At 35.2% G+C, this 26,618-nt stretch overlaps 4 protein-coding genes across 4 annotated transcripts; 2 read left to right on the top strand and 2 right to left on the bottom strand.

Annotated features, from left to right (window-relative positions):
• The first annotated feature begins 225 nt into the window (after positions 1 to 225).
• On the top strand, positions 226 to 9,905 carry LOC145590152 (uncharacterized). Its single transcript, XM_081646901.1, has 8 exons — positions 226 to 478; positions 1,306 to 1,379; positions 6,624 to 6,766; positions 6,842 to 6,888; positions 7,351 to 7,459; positions 7,746 to 7,807; positions 8,989 to 9,109; positions 9,613 to 9,905. The coding sequence occupies exons 1-8, from the start codon at positions 308 to 310 to the stop codon at positions 9,747 to 9,749; spliced, it is 864 nt and encodes a 287-aa protein (XP_081503027.1). The 5' UTR covers positions 226 to 307; the 3' UTR covers positions 9,750 to 9,905.
• A 73-nt stretch (positions 9,906 to 9,978) lies between these two features.
• Positions 9,979 to 11,089, bottom strand: LOC145590153 (uncharacterized). The gene is made up of 3 exons (XM_081646903.1): positions 10,725 to 11,089; positions 10,604 to 10,650; positions 9,979 to 10,251 (listed from the first exon to the last, which is right to left on the bottom strand). Exons 1-3 carry the CDS (start codon positions 10,942 to 10,944, stop codon positions 10,117 to 10,119), a joined length of 402 nt encoding a protein of 133 aa, XP_081503029.1. The 5' UTR covers positions 10,945 to 11,089; the 3' UTR covers positions 9,979 to 10,116.
• Positions 11,090 to 11,481: 392 nt separating this feature from the next.
• LOC145590150 (magnesium transporter MRS2-3-like) lies at positions 11,482 to 17,743 on the bottom strand. The gene is made up of 6 exons (XM_081646899.1): positions 17,217 to 17,743; positions 15,295 to 15,543; positions 15,020 to 15,148; positions 12,597 to 12,757; positions 12,250 to 12,475; positions 11,482 to 11,937 (listed from the first exon to the last, which is right to left on the bottom strand). The coding sequence occupies exons 1-6, from the start codon at positions 17,601 to 17,603 to the stop codon at positions 11,650 to 11,652; spliced, it is 1,440 nt and encodes a 479-aa protein (XP_081503025.1). The 5' UTR covers positions 17,604 to 17,743; the 3' UTR covers positions 11,482 to 11,649.
• A 1,231-nt stretch (positions 17,744 to 18,974) lies between these two features.
• LOC145590151 (serine carboxypeptidase-like 18) lies at positions 18,975 to 23,824 on the top strand. Its single transcript, XM_081646900.1, has 14 exons — positions 18,975 to 19,275; positions 19,388 to 19,524; positions 20,776 to 20,855; positions 21,112 to 21,234; positions 21,411 to 21,513; positions 21,625 to 21,662; positions 21,756 to 21,857; positions 22,174 to 22,260; positions 22,365 to 22,514; positions 22,611 to 22,682; positions 22,879 to 22,997; positions 23,082 to 23,207; positions 23,293 to 23,350; positions 23,515 to 23,824. The coding sequence occupies exons 1-14, from the start codon at positions 19,133 to 19,135 to the stop codon at positions 23,596 to 23,598; spliced, it is 1,422 nt and encodes a 473-aa protein (XP_081503026.1). The 5' UTR covers positions 18,975 to 19,132; the 3' UTR covers positions 23,599 to 23,824.
• The last annotated feature ends 2,794 nt before the right edge of the window (positions 23,825 to 26,618 follow it).

Raw genomic sequence — 26,618 nt, 5'->3', positions numbered from 1 at the left:
TAATAACTCTAATAATATTTCACATAACAATATTTTAATTCAAACAAGGGTAAAAATTTAGACTCACTCTGACCATAACGCCTTAATTTTAATTTTAAGTGAAGAAAACAAACCCATGGATATGTGACCAATATAGTGGGCACGTGCTACTCCATGAAACCCAAACCCAGCCCATTACCCGCCCTAAATGAGAGATAGAAATGGAAGGAAGAACAAGGGAGAAATTTGAAGACAAAAAAGAAGAAATATATGTGTACGGATAATAAAGAAGAAGTGAAGTACTCCGTAGTGTAATAGGGAGGAAAGAATGATGCAATTGCAGCAGACGAAATTGGTAAACTCACCTCGAATTATCTCATTCTTCAGCCGCCAATGGATTAAACCCACCATTGTTACACTTCGAGCTTTCTCCGACCACTCCAACCAGTCTCGTGGCGGTCTCCCTCGCTTCTTCTCCGAAACCCTTCCTTCTTCCAAGGCACTCTCTCTCTTTCTCTTCGACTTCTTTTTTTGCATTTTTATTATTGCTATTATCAAATTGCGTTTTATTTTTCAAGTTTTTGGAGCTAATTCATATCAATTCATGTTATTGCTGAAAATTTGAATATTTTGGATTATGTATGTCATTTTTAGGAATTGTTTATTTCGCTTCAATTTTGACCTAATTGGTAAAACATTGTGCAATAAAAATGCTTAATTGTGAAATTAAATTTAGTGCTTATTTCTGGCCTTACTTACTTCGGTACACTAGAATTTTGTCAAAATTAATTCTGTATATATAAGTGCAATTTGCCAATTTTAGGGCTAAATTGTTCCAAGCGTTGGTTAGAACATAGCTTTATGAAGGGAAGAGAAGTTGTTGCCATCCTCAACAGTTTGCTTGACCTTATTTTTTCATTTATATGATCCATGCTTACAGTTTACCCGTCGAAGTGCTGATTCTTCCCTCAAGTTTGGCTAAATATCAATTTATTTGCTAAAACAATGCATCATCCTGCTGCGCTTTGTTGGTTTATAATCCAATGTCAAATCTACGTTCTTTAGAATGAGGATTGAGGCTTATTGGAATTGTTTGCCTCTAATGTGGTGTCATTGTTCTTTGGAACTTCTTAAAGGTCCCAAGTAATGTCAAGCAGCACTTTAATTAGTATGTTTGATATTTGAACCCCAAAGGATCAATATTCTATTTTTCTTCTTAATCTTGGTATTGCTTCTGTTGGGTTGTTGGAATCATGTGTGATTATATTTATATCTGACACTTTCCCTTATATTTGTACTATGCTTAATTGCTCTGCTATGTTTCAGGGTGGTGTTGTACGTGTCCAAGGAGATGAATTTTGGCATATGACTAAAGTTCTTAGGTTGAGTGTAAAAGATAGGTAAGTATTTATACTAGATACTGTAATCAGTATTCATTCTATTTAACAATAAAACGATGTGTGCAATGTAATTTGAAAATGGAATCTTTTACTTGCATAGAAAGTAGAAGCCTACTTCATATATCTTTAGTCTCAATAGTAATTTACTCCGTATTTATCTACTTGGGTGTTTTCTTCTCCATAATTGCTGATTTTTGGCTTCTTTTGGTATTCTAAGAAAAAGAACAACGCCTTAATTACCTATCAGTTTGCTTTCTCAAGGAAAGGGAATTGTGAGCTTGATATATCCTTCTACTACCTTTGGGCTATGAGCCTATGGCTTCTTTTGTGGGGGTTTGGTTCTAGGCCCTTGCTGGGTGGAATACAAATTTTTCCTCCTTATAGGAATTTTCGGTTGTGGAACAAAAATAGAAGGTTGTAAATCAGCTCATTCTCATCTTAGCTTCAGGTGTATTTCGGCATAGAAACTGATATTGGATGAATAAATATCTCTTATAGAATGCTGAAAGCATGCTTTAGAGAATGAATGGGGAAGTTTGTGGATTATATGTTTGCATAGACTATGATATGTTAGTTGGAAATATCTTTATACTCCAGACTGTTGGTCTAAAGATTATGCTTCTTGATGTCTCTTGTGTATGCTTAAACTTTCCAGTTTGGTGCATGGCACTATATGAGCATGGATGAATATTAGGAGCACGTATAAGGGATTGTTTGATAGTTTGTATCTTGTAAAATGGCTCAAGCATTATTTATTGAACTAGATGGATTTCCAAGAGTGATCTCGTTCATATTGGAAAGACTTCTCTGTCCAATAAATCTGTCAATATCTTTTTCAATTATTCACTTTGGGAGCTCATGGGCATGTTACGAGGCTGAAATGGGGCAAGAGATTGTGGGAAGGAAGGGTTGTTTGTGTTGGTGACAAGGGGCATTATTAATATAAAATATGATATGGTGGTACTTATTTATTTTTATACATAAAATATATTCCCTCAATCCTTAAATCTTTGTTCTCATGGGTGTGGACATGCATGTTAAAAGTAGATGGTAGGAATGTGTAGGTTTCTCTATAAATAGGGAGAAAATAAGAAATAAAAATTATCTTATTCATATTACATAAAATAAGAAGAGAGAGAGAGAGAGAGAGAGAGAGAGAGAGTACTAGGGCCTACATCACAGGAGTTGAAGGATATGGGTAAGAAAAATTTTTCATTTTAAGTGAAAAGTTCAACATACTATATAATTATTTAACGACAAAGGGAGTAATACTAATCTATTTTTATTAAAAAAGCGTATTTAGGGGAAAATAAGTGTGATGAATTTTCATCATTAGTGACTATTTTTGCTAGCTTTAATATGAGGTTCCATTTGTTATGGATAATTTCCCATAAACAAAAAATAGCTTCATTATGACCAATTATAAAAAAAAGCCAACCAAAAATCAATAAGACAAACATTTAAAAAAAAAATCAGATGTACATTAAAATATTGTACATCCAGAATAAAGTTACCTAAAAATGATCAAAAGTTACCCTGTAATGAATGAAAGTTACCCAATATATATAAGTTGCCTTAATATAAATACTTAGTAAAAGTTATTTATGCTTTATTGATAAAAGTTCCCAAAAAAAGTCTAAAAGTTACCCTAAATTCAATAGAATTTAACTCGATGTATGTACTTATGCGCATCGGATATATACAAAAGTTTTTGAATCAATAATGGGGGCAATGGCTATTTTTCAAACACCAATATAATATAACAACCATGTAATGCATGGATCAACAATATGGTAACAGTGAATGAATAGGTGAGTCTGGGTTTGGTGATTAGAACCATCTTTAATAGCTTCTGATTACAAATGCAATATACTTATATTTGAAATACCCAAATAACTGGACCAAACTCATTCTCATAACTTTGTAGAACTATTGGAAAACTTTTTATGGTTGCAAACCAACTTATATAACTCTGGTGACACCCTTCATATTCACTATAATTTTGAAAAAATTTCCCAAAAATAGTGAAAGCATGGATTAGAGGCTTCAAATTTGAATATTTTGCTGGCCCGAAAAAAAGACGAGTCCATTCTTATGGACCTAAGACAATTTTGGTGGTTGGAACCACCAACTTTGCCTTCACCTTAGCTAATTACGCACACGTCTCCCCTTATTCAAAAAATTATGTGGTCACCACGACCTGTATGTGATCAACTAGTGGTCATGTTTGGTTCCTAACAACATTATGTGACCCTTAGGATGTATCCCCTACCGTTAGTTGAGGTTTCAATACCGAGTCTCAAATTTTTGAAAATGGCCCAATTTTGTGTATGCTTTCAAATTTGGCCTCTAGTGAACATGTTTGGACGTGACAAGGTTATGCATCGAGATGCTTTCTGGGTTCCAAATGGCTTTAGGAGGCTTAATTGATGTCCAAAATTATCTTATTTATATCGTGGCCCATCCCTCATTTTCATGCATTGCATGCATCAACAATGACTGAATGTGTGAGTTTGGATTTGATAACCTAATGAAGGATTCCCTTTGCCTTAATAGGACACGGAATGCCAAATTTATGATTGGAATCACCCCTTAGAGCTCTTGCCTACAAATGTTGTGAAGTTTCAAAATACCCACGTAATTTAACCAAACTTATTGTTGAAACTTTTTTAACCTATTTGTAGGCCTTTTATGGTTTCAAACCAACTTATATGACCTTGGGCAACACCCACACATTCTCTTTAATTTTGAAATTTTTTTCCGAAAAATGGTCTGAAAACGTGGATTATAACCTTCTATTTAGGACACCTTTTGACTATTCTAGGTCTCGAAAAAAAAGAGGTTGAGGGCTTTCCATGGATCGCATGGGACCCGAAGAGGCCATTTGGATGGTTAGAACCACCTACTTTGCCTTTGAAATGTCACTATAACCAATTTTGTACACACCTCCCTTCATCAACTAAAGGCCGCCGCAGGCTTTTATGTAACCAAGTAGTGGTCTTATTTGGTTCCTTACAACATTATAACCCCAAGTTGCATACTTTACCATCACTCTAAATCTCTTAGAATTGCTTGATTTTATGTATATAGCCTTCAAATTTGGCCTTTAAGGAACATTTTTTGACACTATAAACTTGTTGATATTACCATGTTGTGATTTTTGTAGCTGATCATGCAGTTTTCCTTTGCCTTATGAAAGCATGTATAATGAGCTGACAATTGTCTCCTTATTTTAGTAATTTATATTTGTAAAAAAAATAAAAAAGATGTAAAAGAGAAAAATAGGAAAAAATAAGGGAATTCTGGCAAAAAAAAAACAAGTGTGATGATTTTTCATCAATAGTTACTATTCTTGCCAACCACGAGATGAAGAATCGGTCTTTCTGGATATTTTTCTATGAATAAAAGAGCTTCATTATGAAAATACAGCAAAATAAAATCTACAATTGGGTTAATGATGTTAATAAACACCAGTTTAATGAAAAAAACTCATGTAATGCATGCATCCGAAATGGCTGAGTGATTAATAAATGTATGTTTGACTTTGGGTTTGATAACCTAATGAAGAAATCCTTTTACCTTAATTGGACCAGAGATGCCAAGTTTGTAGTTGGAATCATCCCTTAGAGCTCTTGACTACCGGTGTTCAGAATTTCGAAACTCATTCTAATGACTTTATAGACCTATTGGTAGGCTTTTAATGGTTTTAAACACCCTTAATATGACTCCCGGAGACACCCTCACGTTCTCTTCAATTTTGAAAAATTTTCCCAAAAAATGGCCAAATACATGGATTATAGCCTTCAATTTTGGACAATTTTTCAATTTTTTGGGTTCGTAAAGGAAAAAGGTTGGGGTGCTTCCCATGGACCCCATGAGATCCCAATAGGCCATATGGTTGATTAGAACCGCCTACTTTGCCTTTAAAATGTCACTTAAGCCAATTTCCTTACACACCTCCTTTCATTAACTATAGACCACAATTGTCTTTTATTTAAACAACTTGTGGTCATATATTTGGTTTCCAACAACATTATTTGACTTCGGAATGCATCCTTTACCATCACTTAAGTTTTAACATCGAGTCTCGAAATCTATGAATATGGCCTTATTTCATGTATTATTGCCTTCAAACTTGGCCTATAGAGAAATTTTTTGGATCCAGCAAGGTTATGCATCGAGGTGCTTCTCGAGGTCCTCAAGTCTTTTGGGAGGCCTAAATGGCGCCCGGACTATTATGAACAGTTGTTAACAATCAAGTAAAATCTACAACGGGAGTATTGAGTTTAATAAACCCACCAATATAGTTATAGTATAAAATACACAATTCATGTAGTGCATGCATCAATTATGGCTTGGTGATCAATTAATGAATGTGTGGGTTTAGGTTTGATAACCTAATGAAGGATTCCCTTTACCTCAATAGGATTCTAAGATTCTAAGTTTGTGATTGGAACCATTCCTGAGTTTCAATATACCCATATAATTAAACCAAACTTGTTCTTGGTACTTTATAGGTCTAGTGATTGGCTTTTTACGTTCTAAACCAACTTATATGATCCCGGGGGACACCCCCCACATTCACTTCAATTTCGAAATTTTTTTCCGAAATGATCTAAAAACGTGTATTATAGCCTTCAATTTTGGACAATTTTTGACTTTTCTAGGCCCGTAAAGAAAAAGGTCAGTGTGTTTCTTGTGGACCGCATGAGACCCTTGGAGGCATTTTGAGTGATTAGAACCGCCCACTTTGCCTTTAAAATGTCACTTTAGTCAATTACATATACACCTCCCCTCAATTACTCAAGTCCACCACTAGCCTTTATGTCACTGACTATTGGTCTTATTTGGCTCCTAACAACATCATATGACTCTAGGATGCATCCTCTATCAACACTTGAATTTTCAACACCGCCGGTTCTTTAAATCTCTGAAAATGGCTTGATTTTATGTATTATAGCCTTCCAATTTGGCCTGTAGGGAACATTTTTGGACTTGGCAAGATTATGCGCCAAGGTGCTTCCTGGATTTCTCAAAGGGCCCCAGGAGGCCTGATTTGTGCCCGGAACTATCTCATTCATGTCTAGGCCCACCCCTTGTTATTTTCATGTGGAAACTTGTAGATACTCCTGTTGTGTGATTTTGGTCTCTAATGTTTATGACTTTGTGTAATCAACCTTTGCCTTATGAAAGAGCATATGATGAGCTGATTATTGTCTCCTTGTTTTAATATTTGAATGCAAGGATAGAACTCTTCAATGGTAAAGGCGGTTTGGTAGAGGGCTCTATAGAGAGAGTTGATCGCACGGGAATTGATTTTGTGGCAATTAAGGATGAAGTAGTTGTACATCCTCATGAACCACAATGGGATGTATATGCTGCTTTCGGTAAGTTTTTAATTTCATCTGCGGACAGCTACATGTAGTTTCTGGTCATGACAACTTTGTCCTGTGTTTTTGCAGGTACACTGAAGGGTGGTAGGGCTGACTGGCTTGTTGAGAAGTGCACAGTATGTCATGGACATCCACTTTTACATGATTATATTTTAGTTAGGATTTTCTTAGCTCTTGCACCCTTTAGTAGCTTTTGGTTTGTTTTGCTTTGTAATCGATGGACTCCACTCCATATTGAAACTATAGGTAGGCAGTTGGCCAGAAGGATCAGGTGTTGGATCTATTTTATCTTTCATCTTTTTATTCCTTCTGAGATTGTCTGTTTCTATTCTTCTTCTTATGTTTTTTTTTTTTTTTTTTTTTTTTTTTTTGTTTTTTTTTTTTTGTTTTTTTTTTTTTTGTTTTTGATGATGATTTTTTTACTTCTCAATTGTCAATCCAAAAAAAAAAAAGGGAACATCCAAGTGCAGACGTGCAGTATTTTGCTGATGTATAATTTCCAATTGCTGATAATATTTTTACTAGACTATTTTGGTTTAGTTCTTAGAATTCATTATTTTCTATGTTTTTCACTATAGGAGCTGGGAGCCAGTAGTGTAACCCCACTTTTGACAGAACGTTCTCTTTCGATATCAGAAAATCGAGTTGACAGATTGCAGAGAGTGATTGTAGCTGCCACAAAACAATGTAAGCTCCTATTATCCTGAAATCTTTGATTAAATTTGTATCAGGGGTATTAAAACCAGTATAATTCATGGTTCTTTTCGTTATTCCCTCCGCCCCTTTATCTACACTTTCCATTTTGGATCGTCCCATTCTAATACTTCTCTTTAATAAATCTCTCTGTAAGCCTTTTCAATTTTCTTATTACCACCCTGGGAAGAGAGTATGTTGGAGTCTTAGATTAGTATTTACTTTTAATTCTACCTATAATACTTTTGAGTGATTTATCAGTTGTCCCACATTATTGCAGGTCAACGATTGCATGAGATGATTCTAAATCCTCCAATGAAAGTTGGCAGCATTTTACCTAATGTGAGTTGCTACTTGCTGTAGTTTTGTTATTACAACGAAATCCTGATTTGTTGAAGCATGCACTGTACCAGTGAGGCACTAAAGCCACTAAGGCTTGGTATATTCCTTTGACAAACAATTTACTATTAATCATTCTTCAATCCCTTTGACATGCCTCAATATGTATATTCCTGCACATTTTAATTTGTAATATCTGTAATGTTAATCTGTTCTGCTTTGTTTGGCTATACGTTTACACTTCTATAGGGTGGCTATGAGGGTGTAATGAGCTGGGTGGATCTGTGTTTAACATTGGACATTATTGGTGAATTCATTCATCAAGCTGTCCAACTGAGCACCTCCTTTTTCGGAGAGATAACGAGGCTAGGGGGTTGAGGTGTAGGATGTGAAAAAAAACTTGTTTTGTATCATAATCCGAGCATAAAAGGAGGGCTAGAGCCTACCTACTAACAATTTTTAAGCTTTGGAGGAAATTGACTGATCATATTGTTTGTTCTCCATGGAGCGGTGGCTGTATATACAACAATGACAATAGGTTTATCTGAAAGGAATTTTCTAAAAGTGGTAGTAGGAACTAGGAAGAGTGTTAGTATGAAGTTCAGTTGTTTGTTGGGTATCCCTTGACCCTATTTCCTTGCTCTTGATGGAGTCCTATGAATATATAATTTGGTTCTGGTGCTTTAGAGTCCTTCGTTTGTCATTCTCTTAACATCTAAACCCTTTAGTTGCAGCCTTCACTTATTTTTGCTTGCATTGTGAAGGCCAAGGTTTCGAAGGGTGTTTATGTGTTTGTTCGAGCAGCCAGTTTGGAGAAGTCCTACACTTGAGTGAAACCCCAAGTTTGAGGGCAATGTCTCTGGACTTGTTTAACAATCCTGGAAGTTTGGGATAAGTTGCAGACCCAAGGGTTTAAGACCAAATGTGACTTCTGTTAGGCCAAAGTTGAGTCCTGTTTTGAATCACAAGATTGGTTCTTCATATGTGGGTATTAAAAATACTAAATCATGACATGCACACCCCATGATCTTTTGATAGCCTCTGAGGAAATGGTGTGTTATTGTTAATCAATCAGTACAGTGTTTCCCTTCTGCTAATTTCTCTGCATGGCTGTATATTACAATATGAGCATGACAAAGGACAAACTGGCTATAGTGACTTACATAAAATATTTTTTCCCTTAGGTTGCACAATCAAAATTATCTTTTGTTGCTGCAGCAGAAGCTACTCCTCTGATCAGTACATTGACAATGACATCATCAACTAAAGAATCTAGAGGTTCGCTTATAATTGGACCAGAAGGGGGTTAGTTCAAGTCTTTTCTCAAGCAGATTATTATGGCACATTAATATATACTTGATATAAATTTTTACTCAGTGGGTTCCTGTAGAAAATGTGATTACCTTCTATGTTTTCTGGATCTCCTTTATGAAAGAATTGCTGATTTGCTATACCTTATAAATTTTTTCAGTTTATAGTTTATTAATGCCAAAGTGGATGAGGTGAATGATGAATGTACCCCATAAAGATATGTCCATGACTAGATTGAGACATTTCTCTCTTTTTTTTCTGTGATTGCAAGAACGACTTTGATGAACAATACCATTACTGTCCTCATGAGCTATAGGGTTTTTATTTTACAAGTATTTTTTTTTTTTTTTTTTTTGGGGGGGGGTGGGGTTTTGTTTTCGACATACTGGTATGATGAGTTGCTGTCTTCCTGAAAATTTTGATATAAATTGACTAACTGGTGAAACTTATTGAAGGCTTTTGTGAGCTAATCTCATCTTAATGTTTGAATGTTTCAGACTTCACTGAGAAAGAATTGAAACTAATCACTGAAGCTGGTGCAACTGCAGTAGGGCTTGGGCCACACCGCCTGCGAGTTGAAACTGCTACAATATCACTCCTCGCTACATTGATGCTGTGGTCTGATTCTCAGTAGCCATGAAGTTTATAATCATAGTTTTTACAACTATCTTTTTTGACAGGGATTGAGACAAAATAGTGAAATACGTAGAAACTGTTTTTAGGAATGAACATTCTGTATATGTTATGAGCCACTTGCTTGAAAATTAGAACTCTTATCAATGGCATAAGCGTGATTCATTCAAAACTTTTATCTTATTTGCTCTATACTAGCTTCAATTAGTTCAATGCTTTCAAATAATTAGTAATAACCATAATTGAAATATTAATTTTGATAAATTTAATCATAATAAGATGTCTCTTTGTCCAAAGTTGTGTAACAAAATACATCAGAGGTAAAATTTGCTGAATTTTACAGAATAATAACGAGAAATACACTGAAACTACTTGTTCTTGTCCAGCCATTCAAGTATACCTCTCTCTGATTCAGAAAGTTGTCCTTTATCCTTGGCTCTCAAAGTGCCCTCTACAAATCCAAAGTAGTCTTTGTAATTTCGCTTGTAGTAATCATCCATTCTCTGCATTGGTAAATAGTGACAAGAAAATAAATACTATAATAAAAATAATTAATCTTAATCATATTGATTATTAGGAGCTAGCTAACAGTGTTATTGGACTAATTCATCCAGCATTAATGTTAGAATTAAGAAATGTGTGCCTAGAATTAAGTTGATTAAACAACTTGTAAATTAAAAACTGAAATTGGTAGTGATACCGAGAGTACTCTAAATTTTGAATTTTGGCAATGTTAAGCTTAAAAGTGTTGCTGCAAAATTGTAAACTCAATAAGTTCGTGCTGATCCTTCTTAATTGAGATTAATCAAGCATCAATTATAACAATTTTATAAGGGAACGTTAATCAGTCTTTACCTCTTTGTCATTCTTTGCTTTGTTCTCCTCTGACTTCTTCAAATACTCTGATTATACATAAACCATCATTAAAGTAATTTAAGATTAATGATAATGAAATTGGTTAAACATAGATATTTACTTTGAAGAAGGGCAGTCCGGCTGTCATTAGCATCAGTGGCTGCTACAGCTAATAAAGCAGCAGCAGTTGAGGATAAGAGAAGCCTTCTCCTTCCAGCAATATCAGAGCCGGAGACTATACTTCTGGCTGTGCTCGCGGTTGCTGCTGTTGACTTTCCACGATCAAGGAGCTCTTTCACATTATCTGGTACAACTCTGCAAGAATAACTTGCAAGAGCCATGATCTGTTTTCTGCAGTGCTATGTGCATGGAGCCTCAACCCTTTTCCTGTGGCTACAAACACCTGTGGATGCTGTTGTAAATTTTGTGGTCTACATATCTTGCCACTCAAATATCTATTCTTATCTTTCTTTGATTGGATTCGAGCAACATAATAGATAACTTATTTTCTTTTAAGATTGTTTTCTAGTAGGCTTGGTCTCAATATTACTCAAATTTCAGATAACTTGTCAAAAGGACAATAATTACATGTTTAGAGCCACAAGATTATCCATAACGCCGTAATTTGGGAAATAATGGACCAACATAAGGCAATAATATCGACTAGGTACCTTACTAAGAGGAGGGGGAAAATAATTAAATTAATGTCATGGCTGCAAGATCCAAAAAAAAGATACCAAGCGTGTAGTTCCATCAAGTCCAAAGATGTTTTGCATATAATTCTTTTTTTTTTTTTTTTTTTTTTTTTTTGTAGGAGAGAACTTTTCACGAGGATGGAGTGGGAAGTATTTGTATGATACTTGTATATAATAGCTGCGTAAATCAAAATCCAGTATGAATATGTGTTGAAATCCATTGAAAACATTACAACAGCTTATTTTGCTAATTTACATGGTTCAGTGCATCTAAGCAAAAAATTTACTTTCATATCAAACCTATACAAAGCCAATTACACCACATCGTTCTTGCAATGGCCACTTGTGTGATCACTCTAGCAAACGCTTGTGCTTGCACCAGGCGACAGCAATAACATAAAGGGCTAAGCAACCTGTTGCTCCACCACCAACAGTCCAGAGAAATTCCGGATCTCCAGCTTTGTCAGGATCAAACAGCTCGATGTGGATATTCATCCCGAAGATACCAGCAACAACAATAAAAGCACTCACAACTAAAGTTGCAGTTGTGAGCATGACCCCCATTTGCAGAAGGTGATTCTGTTTGTCATCCAGCATTATATTAATGTAATCCTCTGTGTCATCCACGTACTCACGCAACTTCAAAAATCAAGAATAGAAAATTAGAGACGCAACAAAGACCTGATTTTTTGCATGGAATTCAATTCACCAGAAAGTGTTCTGATCAAGTTAAATTTGCATGAAAACAAGAAGGTATGTTTTTTGTTCCCAAACTCCAAAGTTAAACTTGGTATCTAATGTTTCATACATAATACCCAGTCCCCTGCTAGTTAATCATGTTCAAGCATAATTTTTGAAGAGATCGTGCTCAACACACTAGCATAAAGTCAATTTGAAAGTGCACTGAAACAGAAAACAGGGAAAACTTAAGACCAGAGGTATGTTACAAACCGTAGTGAGCTTATTAAGTGTGCCATCGATCTGAACAAAGTATGCCTCCAAAAGCATTTCAAGCTCCTCCACATCAAGGTGCTTGCTTATAGCACTGTGTGTTGTGCTAGTACGTGTCCCACTTCTGGCTAGTCGTGCAGGCACTCCAAAATATTGGTCTTGAGGGTGGGCATCACTTTCATATCTGCCTGAACCCCCATTAACTTCCGATATTTCAGCAGGCATCCTAGTATACAAAAAAGCTACACTTAGGGACTTGAATTGAAACAGTCAGAATGAAATCCATCTATGCTTTAGATAACAAAACAAAAAAACATTAATCTTTCAGAGCCCCTTTTGCCAGTTACCTTTCTTCCATTTCAGCTTGGACTCCATCACTAACATAATCATGCTCATTAACAGAAGAAACGGAGGAGTCATCAAGGTTTTGCTCAGCTAGCTTCTCAGTTAGGTACATTTCAGCCATATCATCATCATCATCTAGCAGGTGCTCAAGTTCATCTCTCACCTGGGGACTTGGAGCATGTTCATTAGTATTTGAAATAACCAAAATTACATTGCATATATAAAGCATTATGTGACATCAGTAACTGTATCTATTGAACTAAAACAATTTCACAATCACAAACAGTCCCATATATTGGCTAGAAAGTTAGATGGGCATGTAACTAACCTCTGGCCATAAAAGTGCAAGTAAAAAAAAAAAAAAAAAACAAACACTGCAACCAAGAAAAAGATCCCTAACATGAGACTTAAACTTAGCACACGCTAGCTGAAACCAGCTGGTTAGCATTCTTTTCCTTCTTTGGTTCATAGGGGAGAAAAAACGTAACTAACGAAATTACAACATGACCTCCAGTATCCACCCCTCAATCCCCCCATCACCCTGAAAAAATAGGCAAAGCAGAAATCTAAAGGAAGGACAGGAAAATAAAGAAACCAATAGGGTTGAGTTCAGGGTTATCTTTGAATGGATAACTCTATTTCCATAATGATACCAGTAAATGTTTGATCCAATGTCTAATTAAATGAAAAAAATACTACTTCCCGTTCTGCATCTATCCAAACCCCATCTCCTTCTTCCCTGTTTCTTCCTCCCACTCCCTTCTATATCAACACAAATCTTGCCCTTCCTTTCTCCCTCTGTCCTTGCTGCATCACCTGAAAGATTTTCATGGGTCCATTATTACTGTCAGGAAGCCCCTAGTACACCCCATGCTGAGGCACATAAACAGTAGCAACAAGGTGACCAGAGAGTCAGGCCCACAAGGAAAGAAACTCTAAAATCCTCATGGACAAGTTTAATATCCACAAACCAAAAGCACATATAAGTCACACAAGGAGTACCACATGATTGCCTCCGAAACCTAGCAGATGTCAAAACCTTAGGTTCCCTGGGGCATCATAAATCCACTAGCATATCCATGCCAAATCTTGAAGAATCATGCCATATAATAGATGTGCTCCCCGGTCAAGGGAATAAGCGTAGCTGTTTGCATAGATACAAAGCCAAGGTTTAGGCGTTGCTGCTCAAGGTAAAAGGACTAGGCATAAGTATTGCGAGGGTAAGATGCCAAGGAAAAGGCATAAAAACTCCTCATTCTAAAACAAACACCTATACATGGTATTATTGTCATAAAGGGTAGAGTCTTTGCTTGTCTTAGGGGCAATTTCAGAGAGCATGGGCATGAGCCAAGCCAGGACAAGGTATGGCCAAGGTATGTGATTTAAGACATGAATATGAAGGGTACAACTGTACATGATCATGAGACAAGGCATGAATTAATTATTTTCAACCACCAAATAGGTCTTCTAGTCTCTCATGAGAAACATGGGGAACACATCGATTCCTAAGATTGCAGGGTTCGAAAATAATCTTTGGAGACTAAATTGAAAACTATAATACACAAAATCAAATCATTTTCAGAGATTTCGGGATTCAGTGTCAAAATCTCAATACGAGGGATGTTTGGAACCATATGCACTCACTAGTGGGAGCCAAAATAAGGCCTAAGATGGAATTTAGTAACAAGCAAAACGGATAGTTAAGAACCAAAATTGATGGCAACACCTTCCAAAGTGGCCTCCTGAATTATCAAGAGATACAAGGATAGCTCCTCATCCTCTATCTAGAAAGGTAGAAAAATCCCTAAAATTGAAGGCTATAATACATGATTTCCAATCGATCTTGGGAAATTTATCAAATAAATTGTAGAAGAATTGGAAGTGGCTCCCAGGGCCATAAAAGTTGGTTTGGAACCATGATAGCCAACTTATAAGCCTCTCAAGTATCGAGAACGAGCTCGATCTACTAATATGGCTATTTCATTAATCTCTTGTAATGTTAGTCAAGAGCAACAAGAGATGGATCCAACTACACAAGTGGTCTCCTGGGATATAAAATTATGAGAAGCACCTCATCCTCTTTCATTTTTACGTCCGAAAAAGCTTTTCTATAATTAAACTATTAAAGAGTATAATACATGAATACATGATTATGAGAAATTCTCCAAAATTGAAGTTGATGCATGTGATGAGGAGAAAGATAGAGAGAAATGATTACCTAAAAAGGAAAGAAAACATTTGTTGCATATAATGTGTAGTATCCATTTTGGCAATAGTTGCAAATAATATGGAACGGAGGTAATAAATAATTTATAAAGAATTTGTATTGTTAGTAAATCACAGTTGCTTCTGGACTTGGAATGAAAAAATGTACAGACTTACTCAAAAACAGGTACAGGGGAAACAACCACGTAAATCACAGTACCTTCTGGACACGCCCAGTTAAAGCCACTAGGCGACTCTTAATTTGCCTAACACGTTCCAAGTTCAGGGTGCTGATTTTTGATGTTAGCTTATCCAAGGCTGGATGAGCTTCTTGCTCCAATGTCCTCGCCTGATAGAAAAACAACCAAAACCCACAAACCAAAATGAAGTAAAGAAAAATATGAAAAAAATAAAAAATAATAATAAAGAAAAAAATCAATGACAAACTAGTATCAACAAAAATTTCACTCTTAAACACAAAATAGTTGGGTATACCTCAATATCTAAGGAACTACAAGCTGCTTCAAGGCAAGCCTCCAGAGCTATAAATTCAAACGGAAGGACCTTCACTCCATCTCTGTTCTTCAAATCTTCCTTTTCCTCCAAGTTATTCTTATCATCACTCACCCCTTGACGTGGAGGGAAGCCGCAAAGATCATCTGGAGGGCTAACATCAGTGCTTGGGGGCTCCTCAAGGTCATATAGATTTCGCCACTCAGAATTATCTGCCCCACCTCCAGCATCCTTCATAGCCAATACATAACGAAGAATTAGAAGGTATAACATAATAACTAGCAGTCTAGCATAGGGAAACAAAGTAACAATCCTAAGTGTTAAGTATCGATTTCTAACTCGAAAGAAATAACTAGATGACACACAAATATGAACTGAGATTCACAGACTAGTAGTTGATAAGCGACAAATGATACAGTTAACAATTCACATGGAACATCAGAAAAGCAAAATGACAGAATTCAAGAGAATTTCATTGAACAAATCTTGAAAGAGGTATCAGCAAATCTACAGTCAGCAATGCCCCTTTTATGATTTCAATAAAATCCAAGTCTATTACTCTTGATGTTTTAGACAAAGATCTCTAACAACAACCAGTGATGGAATCAAGGATGGCAAGCCAGGGCCATGGCTCCTGCCGTGATTCTCATCATACATTAGGGGTGTAATGCAACATTAAAAACTACCAGGATTGTTTTAGCAGCTGTATAACTTAGTATGCACCATATCACATGTTCAAACCTCAAATTACTTGCATTTGTTTGCTTTTTCACCCATGGGATGTGGGCTTTCCTCTCCTGGATTTGTATACATGTAATTTGTCTTAGTTAGGTTTTGTTGATATGCACACTTTCAAATTTTCCTCTACTACAGCCCTACAACTCTACAAGGGGTTTGGTTTAACCATTTAAGTGAAGAGAAATTACAAAAATAAGAAAGGTTACAGGTAAAGAAAATTAACAAAACCTCTCAATTCTCCGGTTTGTTTGATTAGAGCAGGGGAAGTCCAAGGGAGTTAAATTTTTGCCTGTATTCATCTATTTGGCAAGTGAACATAATTAACCTAATATAAACCCCATTCTCACATTGCTCTTGATCTCCACCACCACAACCATCTTCAATATTTTCCTTAACTCATATAACAAAGGAGGATTACTACTGAAGTAACAATTTTGATCAAACTCCCATGTCAAACCTCAACCACGCTCAATGGCAAGCATTCAGCATCAAAATTCTGCACACAGCACAAACAATCTAAACCAAGACTATGGCCTGATGGCACATAGCAAGAAATTGGCAGACTTAGACATACACCATTCCTCACCACCACCTTCAATTTTTCAGGAATTTTTAGATTGAGCACAAAAGCCCCAAATTACACTTATTTACACATTTGAGTACGAGAGCGTACTCTGATCATACCACTAATCTACACTGTAATTGACACTACAATACTTGATTAGCCTAAAGGAGAGTGAAATTCAACATATCCCATGACCCATGACTAAACAGAAAACTAAGTCATTACCATAATGCTTCATATTTCACTTGTTCAACTCAGTATGCCTCTTTGCTACCATTAAGCTTATGCCGAGCTACTGAGATTCAAGTATAAATACCCTAATCTTTCTCTCAATCTCAATCTACCAAGCTTTAATTTTTCTGATTGTAGGAAAACTATATGCCTATATTATACTTAAATCATATCATAAATAAATTCAGCATTACCATAAAAAAAAAAAACTAGATAAACATACTTAAATTCACCATCAATTCCAACACCAAAATTGAAACATATAGCAACACAAAACTGATAATCAATCATAAAAAAAAACACACACAAAAATCAAACCTCATATCTCAACCACAATCAAAAGCAATCAATCATTAAAAAAAGGGGGAACCTGAATTTTGGTAGCTTGATGCAGACGCACTAATCTTCTTTGAAGCTCCTCGACAAAAGGGGTAACAGAAGGATCTTTAGAATTGAGCAAAAGAACTTCTTGGGCAGTAATAATTGCTTTAATATGCTCCAAATTAATCACAATCGCTCTCTCTCTTCCAAGAACAGTTGATGGGTATGAAAGAAGCGGGTCCAATATCCTCAAGTCTCGGGCCGGGAGGCCCGTTCGTCGCATGATAGAGTGCTTCCCTGCTTCAACCACTTGAGCCTGACCCACTGAGTCAATCACTAGCCAGGCTCGAACCCCGGTCCCCTTTTTCCGGTGCCCACCGATCAAGCCCGGCACCAATCCAGGACGGGCTATCTCGGGCTCGTCGTCGGGCCTCATTGTTTTTTGTATTGTTTAAAATTGGGTTTCTCTCTCCTGGTTCTGGTGGCGTTGTGTATACATGCCTGGTGGAGTTGGTTTGTTTTGATTCTTTCGATTAGTCAGCAGGGAGGATTAAAGAAAGGAGTAAGAGTTTCCTTATTCTTGGAATTTTCTAATGAAATGATAAAATTATGGAAAATATAATAGGCCTATATATAAGCATTAAATTTATACTTGAAAATTGTAAAAAGTTAAGAAATCATAAAAATATAAATATTAATTGCACTGATTTACGCGTGTTTCTGTCGTGAATTTCTAATTTTATATAATTTTCAAGAATGTATTTAATGCTTATATATAACCCTTAGACCTACATATAACATTACCCTAAAATTATTAATTTACAAAAATTCATTTGTATTTTTTTTTTCGGAGTAATGTACGATTTGCATCAAATTTCATATACAATGGTAGTTAATATAGTTTAAAATCTTGATGTTTTAAATGTTAATCATTAAGTCTAATTAGCCGCAGTCCAAGAAAATTACATTGAATTATGGATTATTAATGAGTAAAAGTTGAAGATAAGTGGGATGTAGGAACAAAATTGACACGTATATAAGATTGTTCTTAAAAAAAATTAAAAAATAAAATAAAAAATAAAATAAAAATAAAGTCTCTTTCTCCATTATCATAAAATTATGTGATAGTCTAACCAACCGATATTGCATAGTGTGATTTAACTATGCTACAGACTTCCGGAGTACTATAAATTTAACTTATCATTAGCCTTATATTTAATCAATTAAATTTAATACTTTTCTCAAAAAAAATAAATAAATAAATAAAATAAATAAAATAAAATTTAATACTCGTAGCGCTAAGTATCAAGATTAGCATAACAACTTACTCCGCATTCCGCAACAAATAATAATTAATGAGACTCATGGAACACATGTTGTCCTATAAAATATATGAAGACATGGAGTACATGATAAAATAGTCTAATCATGGGTCCTGAAATTTCTTAAGAAAACGAAAAAAAAAAATTCATGTAATCATAAAGACATCATCATTCATACTTTATCAATGAATTAATACGGAGTAGTTTACTCCTTTTTACTTTTTCAGTGCTGGTAAAATATGACACAATACGAATCGGACATGAAAAAATGGATTGTGTCACATTTAATTAGGGTTGGTGTTAAAATTCTCAATAAGATAACACAAAATTAACATAACCTGACCCGTCTAATATAAACAAGACTAATATTTTTCCATACAATATGATATGAATCGGACACGAAAAAACGAGTTACTTATAGTGTTAAAGGTCCCCAACAATTTTAATTAAATGGGTCTATACAACATAATGCGTTTAATAAATGGGTTGAGTTAATATTGAGGCTCCCTAACCCATTTAATTTCAAACACGAAAATAAATACCACATGACATGAGTGCTAGCATCTCCTCCTAATATACAAGGCTAAAAAGCTACGGAGCAATTATACAATAGTGAGGAGTTGACAATTTGAAACAAAAAACCATGACCACATCCAAACAACTGATACACTTGTTCATCTTACTCTTCCTTGCCGTCGCCTTCTCGCCGGTGCCGTCATTCTCCGGCGAGATCGTCGATTATCTTCCTGGATTTTCCGGCAAGCTCCCTTTCAACCTCCAAACCGGGTAACACTATTTCTAAACTTTAATTCAAAAATCTTATCTGTTTTTTTTTCAACTTGCATTTTAATTCAGCTTTCTGCTACTTAAAAAAGATTGTAAATTGTGAAAAAAATAGATACATAAAAGTGGGAGATTCAGAAATGTTCTACTACTTTGTTGAATCAGAAGGAAATCCAAAGAAAGACCCTTTACTTCTTTGGCTTACTGGAGGTCCTGGTTGTTCTTCTTGGAATAGTCTTGTTTATGAAATTGGTAATTTTTATCATCTTTTCTCATCATTATGTTGGTAGAGCAAATAATAGTTTGTTTGATATTATAATTTGAATTAGTACTACGACAACTAAATTGAGACAGATGTAGTAATGTGAACTGTGAATCATTGCTTAATTAATTTATGGCTAACTCTGTATTTGGCATAATTATATTGCTCATCTCATAGTTGTTTGGTTGAAAAGTAAATGACCTGAAAGTTTATAGTGGAAAAGGAAGTTACACGTATGTTTATCAATAGTCGTGGGCCTATCTTGCATGTGTTTGCTTGAGTGAGAAATTCATCAATTTGCAATCCAGAAAATACAAGTTGATCTTTGAGATAAACCATTTACCTAACATTTTCGTAAATAAATCAAGACTTTTTTCTTACTTCCTCCGTTTCATAATTAGAAGCCTATTTCTCTCACTTATGTGAGTAATAAATGTTAGAAATAGGCTTTTAGTTATGTAACGGAGGGAGTAATGATTTATGGAAAATGATAAACATAGTCGCACAAGAAGCTATAAAAAGGAAATATTAAGTATAAAGTAACATTAATTACACCGATCCGCACGAATTTTATCATGAATTCCCAGCTTAATTCCTTTAAGGATAAAATGCCATGTGATAAACAAATCACAGTGATTCATCTGGGTTTGTAATCTATAATTTATTTATTTATTTATTTATTTAATTTGAGAAAAAGCCCTTTTCTATTTTTATAAACTATATACTTCACAATTGAGAGTCATGTACTGTACTGTGATGTACTCTTGTTACACCATTGATGGACCTTATTTTGGTCCTTTATTAAACTTGGTTCTTTTTCACATATTTTCGTCCCTCGTAATTTTACTGACTCTTACGTGGAAGAACGAAAAAACTTCATCCTTAATTTTTTTTGTTCTACTCACTTAGTGTTTTGAGCTGTCATCCCTGCATATGTATGATTGTTGAAGTTTGTGTGATACTTCGTAGGTAGGTAAGGACATTTGAGGTTTATGTTCAATACATCATAACTTAGTCAATGCTTTGATCTTCTTGCAAGAGCTGCTGTTATAAGGCTAAGTCACTAGACAATTGATCTTCTTATGTTTATTATTCTTAATTAATATTGATAGTAGTACCATGTTAGACATTATTATTATATGATAATATGAACACCACTTCTTAGTTGTCATTGTAGTATATGGATTGTTTGTCATTAGTCTGTAATCTAAGTTCCTTTTTGCATGTACACAATTTGGCAGGGCCACTAGAATTTGACCTTGATGCATCTTTAGAAGGCGGTCTTCCTCAGTTGAGATCTTATGAACATTCTTGGACTAAGGTAAGGAGGATATAGGAAAACAGATAGTTTTGGAGTAAAGGCGAGAGTGAGGGATAGCTCAAGTGGTTAGAGCTTCCCTCCCGGTTCCAAAAGATCTTGGGATCGATTCTCACCCCTGCCTTGTGGCTCTCTAAACACCAAAAAAAAAAAAAAAAAAATAGTTATGGAGTAAAGACCGAGTTGCCAAGTTCTATTTTCCAACCTATTATTCATTTCTGAAAAAGTACTGAAACAGGAACTTGTGCTGTATATGCAGAGTGCTAGCATAATATTTCTAGATTCACCAGTTGGAACAGGCTTTTCCTACTCAACAACTCAAGAGGGATGGCCAAGCTCAGACACAAAAGCAGCAGATGAAGCTTATCAATTTTTGATGCAGGTGGACTTGTAGACATGATTTTCTTGCTAGATTATCTGTGATTATGATCCTACACAGTCGCAGCTAGAAAATACTGATAAAATTTTATAGTATTAAACCGAGATAATGCTAGTAGATTTAAGTTGGTAAACATGACTCAAACGAAGAAAGCTTAATCTTCTGAACTCCTGATGCAGTGGGTTGTAGAAAATCCTCAATATCTTGATGTTCCATTCTTTGTGGGTGGTGATGGATACTCTGGAATTATTGTTCCACTGATCACACAATTAGTAATAAAAGGTACTTTAATAAACTTAGTTCTTTATTACTCGTTATTGCTTAAATAGCTAAATCGCTTTTTCATCATCTGTTATCTGAAATTTGAGAGGCAAACTGAAATACTTCTGACAGGTAATGAAGCTGGAGTGCAGCCACACTTAAACCTTAAGGTGATATTACCAGAGAATCATATGGATACTTGCTTCTAATGAAATAAATCAAGCAATTGTAGGTATAATCTCTGATTCGTTTTGATATTGCAGGGATATTTAGTGGGAAGCCCGAATACAGATGATTTCATTGATGCAAATTCAAAAGTAGAGTTCGCTCATAGGATGGCACTCATATCAGATATTACTTTTAATGTAAATGTCTTTTATATTAGTTGTGATCATTCTAGATCTTAGCTTGTTGCACTCCCCTTTTGTGAGATATATGCTTCGTTCTTTTCACTTGAAAAGCCCTTGTCTGAACTTAACAGCCCATATTATCTGAATTTATAGACCAAACTTCTTGTTAATATAAGGCTATTTTTATCAAGGTGAAAAGAACAAAGCTATGGTGGGAGTATGAACAGGCAAAGCTAGAGTGGCTCTTTGTTTTGAATAGAGGGAGAAAAACGGTGAATATTAATTACTGCCACAGTTTGTAATTAAGTTCTTTCTGTCCTTCACCATGCAGAATGCCAAGAAGTACTGCAAAAAGAACTATGTAGATGTGGATCCAGATAACACACAATGTGTCCTTGCTCTTGATGATTATGAGAGGGTTTGTAAAATATCAATAGCTAAGAATAATTTTGATTACGAATGCTTTTAAAGGAGCTTGATGTCATAAAAATCTAGGTTGTGAAAAAATTGTTCTTTCCACAGTGTGTCAGGGGCATATGGCCAAATCAGATTCTGGAGCCAAAATGTACACTTGGTAGCCCGCTTGATGATAGGTGGACTAGAAGATCTCTTCAGGAGGATCCCAATGAAATCATTCTTTCAGTCCCTCAAGCTTCAAATCTTTGGTGCCGGGTATTTTCCTTGCTAATCCCTCTTTTAGCATTTATTAATTCTTTCAATCGTTCAATCTTTCTTTTGCTGATTTCTAGATGCCTAATCGTGTTGCAGGATTTCAATTATACTCTGTCAGATACCTGGGCAAATGATGAAGCAGTCCAAGATGCCTTGCACATCCGCAAGGTATCATGTTTCTTTAATTTTGTGGCAGGAAATAAATCATTTTAGAACAAATTGACTTTTTAGGCTATACACTACAGTAACAGTTTATATCAAGAATTAAGATTTTAATTATCCTGCATAAGCTCAATAAAATGTTTCATGAATAAAATAGATTCATGAAAATACATTTTCTAATATGTGACTATTATGCAAGTAGGGAATGGTAAGCCAATGGAGTAGGTGTAACCAGACTATATCATACACGAAAAATATACCAAGTGTTATTCAAGTTCATCAAAACCTCACCAACTATAACCTGAGGCTACTAGTATACAGGTAATCATATCTTAGCTTGAATATTGAGTGTCCTTTGGCATGAATGATTTTGCTTACTAGTTGTCCATTTTCTGCGTTAACTAGTGGTGACCGAGACATGGTTGTTACATTTGTTGGAGTCGTGGAATGGATAAAGTCCATCAAAAATTCCGCCAATCTAACTCTTTCAGACAAATGGCGTCCATGGTTTGTTGATGCTCAAGTTGGAGGGTAAATAATCTGAGCTTTAGTTTTCCTACCTTGGCGTTGCTTCAATAAATTTACAAAGTTCTTATTAAATGTTGAAATGTGATAGGTATACAAGGAAATATGAAAAGAACTCAGCTTATTATCTGACATATGCAACCGTGAAGGTAAATTATACACATTACTCGTGACATCTCAGCATGTAAATGATCATATTGGATTCAGAACAGCTATCTTAACATTTTGGCCGCAAAAATTTACTCAAGTATAAGTCTTGGCAGCTTAGTTTACGAAAATGGATGACTTAAATTCAATTTGATTGAATGTTCAGGGTGGAGGTCATACAGCTGCAGAATACTACCGTAGAGAATGCTCTGAAATGTTCGATAGATGGGTGTCACACTATCCTCTATGATGCAAACCTTTTGGGTTTTGCAAGTTTATTCTGTTTATGTTATTCCACTTCATTTGGACAATAATGTAATAAGTAGCATTTCTTTCTACCATAAGCGCATTGCATCGTATGGAGTAATTTTTATTGATGAATTTACAATTGACAATAACTTCATCTGTAAAAGTTTCATAAAGGCCGAAGAAGCCTCTGATACGATTGTAATATGGAGATATGTTTTCCCTTAGTACTACTATAATATTTTAGTCAAAGTATTTGCGAATAATCAATAAGAGGAGCTCTTATAGTACGTTAACCCTTGGAAATTTGGGATGGGATCAAAAGATCTAATTTTAGGTGTTAAAAAGTCCCAAAATATTCTTCACATATGACATAAGCAAATATTCAAAACAACCAAAAAAACGGTCCAAAAGGTTTGATCCATTGAGGTATATTGCATAATACAATTAGATTCGTCACTCAATTGAGTCATCGAAATTAAATTACAATTTAATTGGGGTACATAAAGAACATTGTCAATTTTTAAACCCCCTTGCAATATCACCGATCCAATTTTTGATGCATTAGCATTGTTTCCATCCGGCAATCCCACCGGACAATGACTCATATTGGTCACATTAGTCAAAAGAGACAAGTCACATGTAGGGGTGCTAATTAAGTTGAGCAACTCGCGAGCAACTCGTACTCGACTCGGTCAACACTCGGTCAAAACTCGACTCGAGTTAGCTCGACTCGACTCGAGATGTTAACTAGCACGAGTTGAGCAAGCTCTAACTCGACTCGATAAGCTCGTGAGCAACTCGATAATATAATATTAATATAGAATTTACAAACAAAGTTACTATCTTTAAACAAATTTGACACTTATTAAGCCTTAATTTATATCATAAAAAAAAGAAAGAGTAAATTTTTAATAAAATCTATATATAATAAGGAAAACAATATAAATTGAACAAAAAATAAATAAAGGCATATAATAATAGAAGGACCAAAATTTTAACGAGCAGATTGTGAGCTACTCGACTCGAAAGTTTAACGAGTACGAGTCGAGCAGGTTTTATTTGCTCGAAACTTTAGCGAGCACGAGTTGAACACATGTAAAAAGTTTTTGAGTTGAGTCGAGCACCCCTCAGCTCGTGATCGATTCGCTCGATAAGCACCCCTAGTCACATGTTACATGATTGGAAGCCCCTGTATCTATTATCCAACCCAAATCATTTTTATCATGAAGCTTGGATTTAATGGAATTCAAATAGTCGAACAATTGTTGAACTTGGATTGAAGTTACCCCCACAAGACCGCTCACATCAACGTGAGTGGCCTGAGCCAAATTCTTATCACCATCCATCACTAATTAATGGAATTGGCACAAATAATCGTCACTCACAGGGTCTTGAAAAAAATAAATAAATAATAATTGATGTTTGTGAACTCTCACAATCTCTCAATATTATGCGTAATAATGAATATTACGAATAATTGCAATCTCTAGAAAATTATTGTGCGTAATAATGAATATTACGTATAATTGCAATCTCTAGAAAATTATTGTTGGATCAAACCTAGGCTATTGATATCATGTTAACTCAATACCAAAATGTAATTCTCTGTATTTCACCCTCTGAATATCACGGCCACAATACATCAACATATAGACATAGAATACTTGAGGGGGGGCAAGCCCTAATATTTGCCAAGGATAAACTTCCTAAGATACACTACAATCTTTCACAATAATATCTTTACAATATTCAGTATATTTGATATTATCCCAATACATATAGCATGGGCTAAGCATGGTGAAACAAGTTTGCTAAACTTTAATTTATGCCTAAAATTTTGTAAGCTGCGATATTTGGTTGTGACGTCAATGACTAGATAGCTAACCATCGAATGAAACACTTAAAAGCATAGATGAACAAGTAAATAGATCAGATAAAGAAATGGTGACGCGGAAAACCATTAGAAAGAGGGAACTCCCGCGGGGGGAAGCAACTCCACCAACACTATGGGTTGGGGCTGTTGGGCGTTATTTGATGGTGTCGATTTATACAGAGTACATAATTGATCCAAGAATATAAACTCCATTTTGTAATAAATTAATACTCCGTGATAGATTAATAGTAGCAATAAGTTGCTGTGAATCATGTGTCCTTGCCTCCTTTTTTATTTCAGAAAATGTAATACTCCGTACAACAATTGAATTGCAACTCTCCGCAAACTAGTCAATTCTCTTATAATTTCAATAAACAACGGAGCCTACCAAAATTTAATGGAGCATCAATTACAGAAACTAGTTGATTACTATGGCTGTAACACTTATACACATATAAATATTTTATATCTCGTAAACAATATCTATAAGTTACACATACGTTTCTTTCAAAAAAGAAAAGTTACACATATGTAACGAAGTAGTATTTGTATATACTCCGGATTTAAAGAAGCTAGTTTTCAGAAATTATTGGTATTTTAACGAGAGCAAATTCAGTTGCCTCGTTGTAGAGTCCAATAATAATATTGAGAAGATGAACAATTAATAATTCATTAAAAATAAAAACAGAAAAGAAAGAAAGAAATATACATACATATATCTGAAACCCTGTTATTATAAAGTTATCGGAGACAGGTTGTTATTCGATCCTAGTTGAATTAGAATTATTACACCAAACTATATCTATCGATCATGATATAATTTGAATTATGATCGATAAACAAAATTAAAGAGATCGATAAAGTCGATCTAAAGGCTTAACTTGTTGGGTTGATCAGCGGCTTTAAGCGTTTTATGAATAAGTTGACGAGCCTTTCTACTGCGAATTTCCACCTTCACACTGGCGCTTTTATCCATCTTCAAGTAAGGCTTCTTTGACTTGTTCTTCCTCTTCAATGCGTTCACCTTCGATTTTATCGTCTCCATTAGATTTCCCAACTGGTTCGCCATTTCTTTCTTCACTTTCTCTCTCTGAAAAATGGTTAGTGATAGTGTGGATATACAACTGACTTTAGACTAGTACTAACGG

This window comes from Chenopodium album, chromosome 17 (genome assembly GCF_948465745.1).
Source record: "Chenopodium album chromosome 17, dcCheAlbu1.1, whole genome shotgun sequence".
NCBI lineage: Eukaryota > Viridiplantae > Streptophyta > Magnoliopsida > Caryophyllales > Amaranthaceae > Chenopodium > Chenopodium album.
This window is presented reverse-complemented; position numbering and strand designations above follow the sequence as displayed.

Bases quoted from the DNA above. Each gene is read 5' to 3' on its own strand.
- LOC145590150 (XM_081646899.1), bottom strand. From the start codon at position 17,603: ATGAGGCCCGACGACGAGCCCGAGATAGCCCGTCCTGGATTGGTGCCG. The intron at 15,544-17,216 runs GTTCCCCCTTTT...TTGGCTATGAAG, and splicing joins ATCAAGCTACCAAAATTCAG to GATGCTGGAGGTGGGGCAGA. The intron at 11,938-12,249 runs GTTTGTAACATA...TGATTTTTGAAG, and splicing joins CACTTAATAAGCTCACTACG to TTGCGTGAGTACGTGGATGA.
- LOC145590151 (XM_081646900.1), top strand. From the start codon at position 19,133: ATGACCACATCCAAACAACTGATACACTTGTTCATCTTACTCTTCCTT. The intron at 21,858-22,173 runs GTAAATGTCTTT...TTCACCATGCAG, and splicing joins TATCAGATATTACTTTTAAT to AATGCCAAGAAGTACTGCAA. The intron at 22,683-22,878 runs GTATCATGTTTC...TTATGCAAGTAG, and splicing joins ATGCCTTGCACATCCGCAAG to GGAATGGTAAGCCAATGGAG.
- LOC145590152 (XM_081646901.1), top strand. From the start codon at position 308: ATGATGCAATTGCAGCAGACGAAATTGGTAAACTCACCTCGAATTATC. The intron at 479-1,305 runs GCACTCTCTCTC...GCTATGTTTCAG, and splicing joins AAACCCTTCCTTCTTCCAAG to GGTGGTGTTGTACGTGTCCA. The intron at 6,889-7,350 runs GTATGTCATGGA...TTTTCACTATAG, and splicing joins GGCTTGTTGAGAAGTGCACA to GAGCTGGGAGCCAGTAGTGT.
- LOC145590153 (XM_081646903.1), bottom strand. From the start codon at position 10,944: ATGGCTCTTGCAAGTTATTCTTGCAGAGTTGTACCAGATAATGTGAAA. The intron at 10,651-10,724 runs GTAAATATCTAT...ATGTATAATCAG, and splicing joins CCGGACTGCCCTTCTTCAAA to AGTATTTGAAGAAGTCAGAG. The intron at 10,252-10,603 runs GTAAAGACTGAT...TTACCAATGCAG, and splicing joins AAGCAAAGAATGACAAAGAG to AGAATGGATGATTACTACAA.